Source organism: Xiphophorus maculatus, chromosome 8 (assembly GCF_002775205.1).
Source record: "Xiphophorus maculatus strain JP 163 A chromosome 8, X_maculatus-5.0-male, whole genome shotgun sequence".
Classification (NCBI taxonomy): domain Eukaryota; kingdom Metazoa; phylum Chordata; class Actinopteri; order Cyprinodontiformes; family Poeciliidae; genus Xiphophorus; species Xiphophorus maculatus.
Window position 1 is genome coordinate 17414851 of NC_036450.1, and position 10696 is coordinate 17425546.

General features: G+C 36.5%; 2 protein-coding genes across 2 annotated transcripts; one reads left to right on the forward strand and one right to left on the reverse strand.

Annotated features, from left to right (window-relative positions):
* The first annotated feature begins 9 nt into the window (after nt 1–9).
* On the forward strand, nt 10–3296 carry rad1 (RAD1 checkpoint DNA exonuclease). The gene is made up of 7 exons (XM_014468633.2): nt 10–100; nt 941–1142; nt 1230–1338; nt 1448–1605; nt 1699–1799; nt 2069–2167; nt 2684–3296. The coding sequence occupies exons 2-7, from the start codon at nt 948–950 to the stop codon at nt 2859–2861; spliced, it is 840 nt and encodes a 279-aa protein (XP_014324119.1). The 5' UTR covers nt 10–100; nt 941–947; the 3' UTR covers nt 2862–3296.
* Nucleotides 3019–7175, reverse strand: brix1 (BRX1, biogenesis of ribosomes). Its single transcript, XM_005798626.3, has 10 exons — nt 6927–7175; nt 6007–6118; nt 5873–5916; nt 5736–5806; nt 5599–5648; nt 5437–5510; nt 5222–5272; nt 4491–4592; nt 4223–4351; nt 3019–3663 (listed from the first exon to the last, which is right to left on the reverse strand). Exons 1-10 carry the CDS (start codon nt 7173–7175, stop codon nt 3415–3417), a joined length of 1131 nt encoding a protein of 376 aa, XP_005798683.2. The 3' UTR covers nt 3019–3414.
* Nucleotides 7176–10696: the final 3521 nt, after the last annotated feature.

Genomic DNA, 10696 nt, shown 5'->3' on the forward strand with positions numbered 1-10696 from the left:
GGAAACTACTTGCCAGCGGGCACGTTGGGATTTCTTCAAAACATTTGTTGTTTTTTTTTTCCTGCTGACTTCTAACTTTGTGAGTGACTGATGATTGCTTGTAAGTTCTACGTACTTGTCTTCTTACTTCGTACTGTATTTCGGATAATATAGTGCCTAATAATTAACGTCGCAGCGGTGTTTTGTTTTTGAATTGCTAAACAGTGACATATTTTTAATGACTAAGTATACTAGCTAGCAAACGGGAAAATAAAAATTTCATTGGGTATGATACATCTTTCCTCCAAAAATCTAGGCCGACCCATAATGTTTATCTGTTGCAGCAAATTATAAACATTGATAACTAGCATTTTATGTTGCATTTTGCAGTAATATGTAACATTTAATTCACCTGTTCATTAAGCTAAACATTTTTTTGTTTTTATTAAGATCCCAACATTCATATGTGGCCTTTTCGCACATATTTTAAAGCAGCATATTTGTACGGTTACACTTTCTCGAGTACAAACTATGACCTCAAAACTATGAACTTCCACCATATTTCTCTATAAATGTTTATTAGTTTGTTAGAGATATAAGCGCTGATGCATAAATAATGGATATAGTCTTGTAATTACTTCATTTTCAGTGGGGTTTCAAAATATTGCTTATGTCAAAGAATCTGCAGCCTATTTTTCTGTTTGTTTGAAAAATGTAAATCAACTGGTTAGACTAAGAAAACCAGAAATTAAAAGAAAAAACTAATTGGTGCATTTCCACTACAGTTTTTTATCGAGGAGAATTACGCAGGAAGGAAATGTCCAGGAAACATAAAACTTAAAATAACCAAAAATTAATCACAAAGGCTGACAATATATGAGATCATGTGGTCACATTCCTAGTGCAAGTGTTGACAAATATATACATTTATTTTGTGGGGGGGTTTGTGTTTGTTTTCCAGCCCCATAATGCCTCTGTCCACGCAATCTCAAAGTCAAGATGAACAGTATGTTCTGGTAGCCAACTTGGATAACGCTCGCAATCTCTCCAATATCCTGAAAGCCATCACCTGCAAGGACCACGCCGTCTTCACAGCAACAGCAAACGGCCTGAAGGTCACAGTGGAGGACTGCAAATGCATGCAAGCCAATGCCTTCATTCAGGTCATTTTTTTTATCAAGCACTTAGAAAAGCACGTTTTTCTGCGTTTATATTTGAAATATTCACTCTTTCTTTTTAAATTCTTTCAGGCAGATATCTTTCAAGAGTTCACATTAAAAGAAGATATGGTTATTTTTCAAGTTAATCTTACTGTTCTGCTCGACTGCCTGAATATCTTTGGAGGAAGCACAGCGGCAGGTGAAAACTAAAAGAAACATGACTGGAAAATGAAACAAAACTAAATGTATGACCCCAATGCTACACGTTTTTTTTATTTATTTACCTCATGCATTGTATGATGTTTCAGGAGCATCAACGGCTCTGCGAATGTGCTACATGGGGTATGGTCATCCTCTGACATTGTTCCTGGAGGAGGGTGGTGTAGTGACCGTCTGCAAAATTAACACACAAGAACCAGAAGAGCCAATTGATTTTGAGTTCTCCAGCTCCAATGTCACAAACAAGGTTCAATCTTGTTTTTGTTCTTCAAAAAACAGCATTTCTTGACTCGTCATAGAATATATATGAGTAAATTTTTGTTTCTGCCTCTTTTCAAAGGTCATTCTTCAGTCAGAGAGTCTAAAGGAAGCCTTTTCTGAACTGGACATGACCAGCGAGGTGCTGCAGATCACCATGTCCCCCAGCCAGCCGTACTTCAGGTGGGCTGTCTGAAGTTTTTATAGTGTTCTATGGTTTATGATAGTGCAGTAAAAATGAAAAAAACACTTTCCAATAATTCACATTTCAGCTGTTGAGGAAAATAAATCAATGCAATGTAAAATCTATCACTAATTTATCAGGAATTATACAATAGTAAAATGTTGTTCCCTGTATTATGTGTATTCCCCTACACAATAACCTCAATATCGTTTCTCGTTGTACACCCTATTACCTTTAAAAAGTGTTATTTTTCATTTCAACTCTGCAGGTTGTCCACATTTGGAAACTCTGGAAATGCTCATTATGATTACTCCAAGGATTCAGATATGATGGAGCTTTTTCAATGCAGCACGACACAAACCAACAGGTGAGTGAAATCATCAGACATCATCAAACACACATTCACCACAGAAAAGCAAGAGGTCATCTAATAAAAAACTAAGCTAACAGTTAGTCACCTTTGCTTTTTAAAATATTGGATACTGGTCTGCGTAATCATTTTAACTAGGGCCAAGGAATGCTCAATATTTGGACCAAAAGGATATTTTTGAAGAGAATTGAAGCAGTTGGTGAAACTTGTTTACATAAGTTCAACAATTAAAAATACATTTTTGCATTTTTATCATTTTAATTAAAGCAGTTATTGAACATAGGTACACAGTTCACCCTTCAGTTTTATCCTACGACAGTTACATAAGAGGTAGTTAATTGTTTTTACCACCAGATGTCACTAGATTCCATAAATTCAACCTTAAACCATTTTATTTCATTCAGGCGCTTACGAAACTAGAAACTAAATGAAATGTGGTCATTTATAGTTTGATTATTTGCACCCTGGATCTGTCAACGACTTATTTCAACTTCTGATTTCCTCCTGCGACAGATACAAGATGTCCTTACTAAAGCCGTCCACCAAAGCCTTGGCTATATCCTGTAAAGTCTCAGTGAGGACAGACAGCAGGGGCCTTCTTTCTTTGCAGTACCTGGTCAGGAATGACGATGGTCAGATCTGCTTTGTGGAATATTTCTGTTGTCCAGATGAAGAGGTAGAGGAGGAGTAACAGCTGATTTGTTAAATTGAGTAACAATGTTTATATTTTAGCACAATTAACTTGTTCATATTTATTTTTTGACACATGTAAGATCATTGCCCACCCAGTCCTGTCATGTATCTGTATGTAGTTTTGCCAAAGTCAAACTCAAAAGTTCTGGGTTGAGTAAATTCCATTTATGTTTAATGTGTTAATATGGAAATATTTATGCAGGGATTCACAAGTATCTGTTCATGATGATTCTTTGTACAGCAAATATTTGACTCATCTGACACAAAATGGACCCCAGGTGAAATTAGTACACTGAGGAAAAACATACTTTTTTGCAGTACACATTCAAAGTACACCGGAAAATTATATATTTTTTAATACAAAACAATTTATATCAAGCTTGGTTTATATAACAGCATGTATTTTTTATTAAAAAGGACTGTAAATACTTAAGTTGTGTTGTAAAATAAGAGATTTGTATATGGCCAATTAGTTTCTGCACATTTCACTGAACACAACACATCAAGAAGAAAAAAAAGGAGAAAACAATTAGGATTGTGGCTGAAGCAAATCATCTGCGTCCCCGCTGCATCCGCTCCCTCTTGAAAGCTTTGTGTTTGTTCTTCTTCACTACTTTTGGCGCAGGTGGCTCCGTCTGAATGTGAACAGGTTTCCGTTCATCTGGTGTAACAAAGACGTCAGCCGTCACATCGTTGTCGACCACCTCCTTCGCATCTTTCCTCTTTATTTTCTGAATCTCTTTGACCATCTGCTTCTCTCGCACTTTGGCTGCGGCTGCCAGGCGGATCTCCCGTCTGTGCTGTGGGTACACGGGGGAAAAAAATGCAGGATTACAACAATAGCTACAGTCAGTTTTTGGGACTTCAGTCCCAAAAAATGTATGCGCAACGTAAGAAGACAGACTTCCTATTTAAAAGCAGCACTCTGAATATCGCACATGCATCCAGAGCTTCCACACTTTTTGTTTCTTTCTGATCTCACTAAAAATTATTTAGCTACTGAGTAGTTCTGCTGTAATAACTTTCAAACCACAAAGTATCAGTTTGACATGTTGGTGCTTATTGGTTGTATACAAAAGGGTGGATTTTTTCCCCTCTTGGGATAAGTTTTTTCATCCATCATGCTGAAAAAAATAAATACAGGCTAATCTGTGGTGTCTCTGGTACAGAGTCAGAGAACATTTACTCTCCCTAATAATAACCAGTTTTGCAGTGGCAGCAAAAGTTAGATGAAATGTCTATCTTCCACGCTTGAGCAATGATGAATATTATTACAAGAGAAAAGTAAAAAAAAAATACAAAATATGAAATGTGACAGTAAAAATAAGAAAGAAACTTGATTAAATATGATTTTTTTACCAAGTTTGGAGATCGGAAGTTGGGATTTTCATACAGCGTGGGCCCTCCAAAGCTTCCCTGGAAGATCTTTATGAGATTTAGAACAAATCGTGGGCCGATCTCCACCAGAGAGGCGTCCTCTTCAATTATCTGAAAGTGGAAAAATAGATGAATTACTACAAATGTAAATCAAAGCCAAAAAAAAACAAACACTCTGCCTTGAGTAAAAGTGTTTACTAAAAATGTGCTTTTACAGTGTAAAACGTGAGGATACATGAAGAAAGATCACCTGGTAGTTTCTAAACCATATTCTGTTGTCTGCGATGGAGAAAGTGTAGACGTGGTCCACAAAAGGCTGACTCTTAGGATGATAGTGAGGCGTGGAAAATGTCTACAAGAAAACTTAGAGGTCATTTCTTTGGAACTGAAAAGAATTCTCCAAACAACAAAAACAAACATTGAAAATACATGCATTGGGTAAAAGCTAAGTGCTTAGCATTTCAATTATCTAGTACTGTAGGTTAGGTTCCACTTGCTAAACATTTTTTCATGACAAAATCTTAAGACTTTTTCATACTTATGATTTTTTTTTCTCTCAAAGCTAATTTCTTTTAAAGGGAAAAAAACAAAACATATAGTAAATATTGTGCCTTGGTCTGCTTTACATATAAAACCTGCAAAAACAACAGAGGATTGATCGACTTAAGAACTATACAGAATTAAACTGGGGGGAAAAAATGAATAGATAATGAATTAAAAAATAGATGGATGGAATAAATGAAATTAAGGAATGGACGGACGACTAGATAAATGGGTGAACAGACTATCAGACTGATGGAAGGAATAAAGTAACAGACAGATGGATAAAATGGAAAAAATTGCAAACCAATGTACAGAATTAAGTCTGGAAATACATTTTCTTTCTTTTTCTACCTTTCAGTCATACTAAATTCCACCCTGTATTAGACGTTTTCACTGTTGGGGGAATTTCTTTTCAAGCTTTAACAACAAAAAACAAACCTGGATGAAGAGTTCCTTCAGTAAAGCATACTGGGGCTCTTTGTCAAATTTCTATTAAAAGGAAACAAAGAGATGGTTTCAGATTTCATCAATCAAAGCTCTGCTCATTATTCAGATCATGGAGCACAAAACAAAGGCAAAATATCTCCATGTTAATGTTATACATTTTTATTTTCATTGGGCAAATCAGCAAGTTTTCCCTGTGTGACACTCACTGGATCAAACGAGAGCAGTGGTCTTGATCCTTTCAGGCAGTTTCCTGTCATTTTGAGCTCAGCCAACGTATGAACTGGGAGGGAAGCAATAACATTTATCAAGTATCTGCAACATCACACATATCCTTCGCATCTAAGAGCTGAAGGAGAGAAACAACCTACTGTTCTGAACCAGAAACTTTGCAGAAGGTCCATGCGGGCAGTTGGAGATCCTACAAAAAGAAAACAGAATGATTCAGTGTAAAATATATTTGGTTTCCAGTAATAATCAAGCTTAAACGTTAGACAGAAACCCTCACCACATGTAGAGGTCCTGCTTCTTCTTTGCCTCGAAAAAGAGGCACTTGTTGCAATTTTTGATTTCACACACCTGGAAAGCACACAGACATCAGGCTATGCTGTGAGATGAGAGGAATTCTGCTCTTCACAGACTTACCTCATTAACAACAAACAGCTTGTCCTTCCTGTCCATTTTGGTATCTGGTACAGAACATTGTGGAAGTAAATCTTGGCTCATCATACATTCAGGCGTTACCATCATTAGACAACTCTGAATGCCTCAACACTGACCTGCTTTTGAGTGAGGCATCATGGTCCTCAAGTCTTGCATCAGGTGTCTGGTTCTGAAGTTGATTCCTCTTGAAGAGAAGATAAGAACTCTTTCCTTGTTGGTCCATTTGCCCTGTTTAGGAAAAATGGTTGTTTAAATTCAGTAACAGTGATTTCTGAGATTTTATCTACATTTTCAAGGTTATCACACAACACAAAAATCATAAAGACCAAAACTACTAGCAATTAGAGGCAACCAAAGACAAACTTTAATTCTGGTAGGCTCATTTCAAGCTTAGACTTTCCATCATTAGAGAGTTATTTCATTTGATCATCATTTTCATTGTAAATATGCAAACTAACTGTTGTCTTTGAAAAATGAGCCCCTACGACGGTAGTAATGCAAATGGCTGCATGCAATGCAATAAAGTAAGTTTTTATTCCATCAATAACACATCTAATCACCGTCAAAGATCTTTTATGGAAACCATCTGGGGCATTTTTATAAAGGATTAAACTCACAGATTTTGGCCTGAACAATGTTAAAATTCAGTGTCTTTCCATTGTGGAGAAGTTTAAATCGTGAAAGCAGCTGACGATTTGTGCATTCATATAAAAGTTTCCCAATGTAATCCTATTGCCAAATTAATATAACATGTCATTGATAACGATTTTATTCACTGCCAAAAATCATGGCGAATGAAGAAATCTAAAAAACGCATCTTTAATAGCTTGTTTTTGGTATTTCAGTTATTTTTCACAACTTCGTTTAACTAAAGACCTTCTGTCCATAGATTCACTTGTTGTTATATGTTTGTAGTGGTTTATTAAACGCTGATGTCTTCTATAATACCATTAATCACCTTCTTTAACAACTAAAAATTGATTCTACATGAGCGCTGGTGCTAGCTAAATGGCTAATAATAAGGCTAATCACTTACCATAGAAACCGGAGCTGGGACAGTAACTTCATTTTTTGTCTCCTGCTCAGTTTCAGGCGGAGTTTCGCCTTTATCTCTAACAAATTTACCCTTCTTCCCCTTTTTGTCCGAGGTTCCATCTCCTCCACGTTTTCTTTTGGACGCAGCCATGCTTGTACAAGACCTTCTTCTTCTACTAATTTTTGTAAATGGTGGTTGACAAACAACGTAACGGAGCAGTACCGCCACCAACTGGCTTGTCCAAGACATGGGACTTGCAAAAACGCAAATATTGCGTGAATCTCCGACAGTCAGTTCACACTTGTAAGGCATTTCAACTCCAGCGGAGCGAAGATGGTTCTATACCAGTCTTCGCATCAGTAACAACTTTCAAACTTTATGTTTTGACCTCACAGCTAAGGATATCATTACAAGGGTGGTTTTAAATTATAATAGAATGTCTAAATATCCAATTTTAAGCTAATTATAGAGACAAATTGACCCAACAAGTTCTAATAATGGATATACTCTGTTGTCCTATTTTTTGTGTTTTGTCCTTTTTCTACATTTATCTTTTATTTCTCATTAAATACAAATATATTTAGGTGCCCAGATCCAAAGTGAATAATATTTGGCATGTGTCTAAAGGATTAAAAAATGTATTATCTCCCATAAAAAAACAAAGAAACATTTGATTAACTGAAGCAATTGCCACTTTTGCAGTGATTTTAAAAGTATTCATACCCCTTGATTTTTTTTGCACGTTAAAACCTTTTGGGGATTTTAAAGATATAGTTGTTCCGACCTATCCTTGGGTGGAATGGTGTGAAATGTCATGATAAACATCCAGATTCAACTGTACAGTTTGAGTTTCGCTCAAATCAGTTCTGCAAGCAGCCGCTAGATGTCACTATGAACGCAGACACAGAACGCTGGTTTCATTTACACGGAGTATAATACCAAATCTTTCTCTCCCTATCTCTCTTTCTCTCTCTGTTTATGTTTCACACACACACATATGTATATACTTACATATAATCGACTCACCTCTCACTCTTTGAAAAAATGTTTGAAAAATGTTGACATTAAGAAACATTTCAAAATGTGTGAAAAATTGAAACAAAATCCAAGTAGGGGGGCAACGTGTATTTGTATATCATTGCTCTGGATAGCAAAAACATGCTATTAAGGGCATCAATAAAGCCGCTTGTGTTCAAATGTTTGCTAACACTCACAGGGCAGACATAGTGAGACTTTTAAATCAATGTCAAGAGCAGATGGCCATATTATGTAACATTATTGCAACTAAGTAGAACTGAAAACGGGAGGGGGAGTGATTTCCTGGGCCATCCCGATAGAGAGCCACCAGTTAGTCTGCCTAAAAGTAGATTACTCACAGATAGAGGGATTTATTTAAGATGCTGTATTAATATGAATATTCGTGGCTCCTTGTTCACAAATAATATTGGACAGTCCATGGCAAACGCAACAAACATTTGAGTATTCATTCACTGAATAAGTGCCTGCATGTGCATGAAGAGGCCTCTCCTTTTAAAAAAAGAAGTAAAGTGAATCAGTAGTGGAAAACCAACAGCAGTATTGCAACAAGTGCTCTCCATGTGCACTTGCTTCACTTTTAAGTAGGCAGACCTTGGCTTGGCCAGTCTATACCACACTATGCATGTTTCCAGTAACTTCTATTCCCCTTCATTAAAAGTGTTCGGCAAGCATGCACATGTGTGCATTTGCGTCAGTGCCCGCCCATGAAAATCTGTTGAGGAGTGTTTTTCCAGAGATTGAACACAATAAGCTTTGAGGAAGTCTCATGCGACAGACAATAATCGGATGCAAAGATCCCTGAAGGAATCTGTCTCCACATCTCCTCCCGTGCCCTCCAAAGCAGTGTTGGTGTTTCCTTGGAAACAAAATGCACCTCGACATTGTTTACTTTTGCGTGAGCGATGTCTATGTCTAAGAGCAGGGTACTTTTGTTCCCAGAAAAAACAAGTATCTTCCATTTTGAACGGCCCATCTTTCTTTTTTCATCACACAGAGATGGGAAGAGCTCTTAAAAAACACTCTTCGATTTACACATTTATGTAAAAGTATGGAAAAGAGAGTCAAGGATAGATTTTCTGCATAGACCTAATATACTGTACTTGGAGACCAAACTATCTTTATAGCTCTCTGCAAGAGGAAAGAGGAAAAAGGATAAAAAGTGATTTACAGCACATCATTCAGATGCTCATGGTGCGTTTTACAATATTTGTTCATACTCAGAGCGACCAAAAGTTACTAAGGTAGCGCCAAGCAGGCACCATGTGGTGCCCCCCTCCCACTCTCCCCCCCAAGGAGACGTGCCTATTTTTGGTTTGCAGAGAAAGCCAGGATCTTGCAGCATAAAGACGGCAGCCTTTTCTTCGGTCATAATGGGTATAATTACAGCCAGGCAAATTGTCTTGGTTTACCACAGGGGAGCATTTTAAAGTGTGTTTTCCTTTCTGATACCAACATGGACGCCTGTTCCCTGATAGGATGACAGATAGGGAGCGTGTTTACATTTTTTAAAGACTGCAATGAAATGCCACTCCTTCCCAAACACACATTAAAAAAACATAAAATGCTGGTGTTTATTTTCTTCAAAGTTACGATTATCACTTTCAACCCGATTCCATATGGTAACATGTATTAGTTATTATCACCGATACCTGTGCAACATGGACGGCAAGTTGCATTCATTTCCTGGAAGCTCACTCTGAGGTTAACCCTAGCCTTTATGTTTTGAGGTTTCAGGATTATGGTGACATTTCCTAGATCACCTAGATCACAATCACATTGGCTGCCTAACCAAGCAGCGTAGTATGTCAAGATACCTTAAACTGAACCTTAAACTATGGTTTCATCTTGGAATATGACCCATGGGAAATTGCTCGTTTTATATGGAGAGACATATGTTGATAGAAGTGTAAAGAGGTTCCAAGACCAAACATCAGTAAGATTTTATCATAGCAACAATGAAAAAAATAGATATCATAAAAGAGAAAAAAACAATGTGCATTTTTACATATCTATAATCAGACAAATGATATGATGAAGAGACGTGAATAAACTAACATGGCTGCTCAGCAGTTAGAAGAAGAGATAATATATTTATAATATAAATTTATATTAATAATGCTTATATATAATTCTAAATATATAAAGGTCATGTTGATACAACAATCGTCACATTGCCTTCTAGTTTTGTTCTGGGGTTGATACACAAATTCTGCAAGAAAAACATGTTAATATCCTGAACAATTTGATTGTTGCATATTTTCATATTTAGACTTGAATGTTAGTGAAAGTGTCAAGTTCAGTCATCTGGAATGGCTCCAAGGAATGGATCAGATGTATAGAGGTCCACAGTTCTCTTTCTGATAGCTTGGCTGAATTACTTTGATTTTTCCCCCCCCCAATGACGCCACTCAACTATACAATGTGTTTGATGTTATCTTTAAATACATGCACAGGTGTTCTTCCCTATCTGAAGGTTACACAACCCTTGCATGACCATTTTTACCTTTTCAAATTGTTTAAAGGTATGGTTATCTTGGTTTATTTAACGTTTTGACTTTAAGATGAAAAAAAAAAAAAAAAAACAGTGATTATTTTGCCATTAAGCAAATAAATACTTTTGTTAATTCTAACTGACCTCTATTATTCTTATAAAATGGATATATTCTGAAATAACAGAAAATAGTCTCAGCGACACAGTTTAACTTTAAAAAGCAGATTTATGTAATCCCCAG

Excerpts from the sequence above, each read along its gene's own strand:
- brix1 (XM_005798626.3), bottom strand. The coding sequence starts at position 7,175 with ATGTCTTGGACAAGCCAGTTGGTGGCGGTACTGCTCCGTTACGTTGTT. Across the intron at positions 5,649-5,735 it reads AAGCAGGACCTCTACATGTG|GATCTCCAACTGCCCGCATG; the intron begins GTGAGGGTTTCT and ends TTCTTTTTGTAG. Across the intron at positions 3,664-4,222 it reads ACTTCCGATCTCCAAACTTG|CACAGACGGGAGATCCGCCT; the intron begins GTAAAAAAATCA and ends GTGTACCCACAG.
- rad1 (XM_014468633.2), top strand. The coding sequence starts at position 948 with ATGCCTCTGTCCACGCAATCTCAAAGTCAAGATGAACAGTATGTTCTG. Across the intron at positions 1,143-1,229 it reads AAGCCAATGCCTTCATTCAG|GCAGATATCTTTCAAGAGTT; the intron begins GTCATTTTTTTT and ends AAATTCTTTCAG. Across the intron at positions 1,800-2,068 it reads CCCAGCCAGCCGTACTTCAG|GTTGTCCACATTTGGAAACT; the intron begins GTGGGCTGTCTG and ends TCAACTCTGCAG.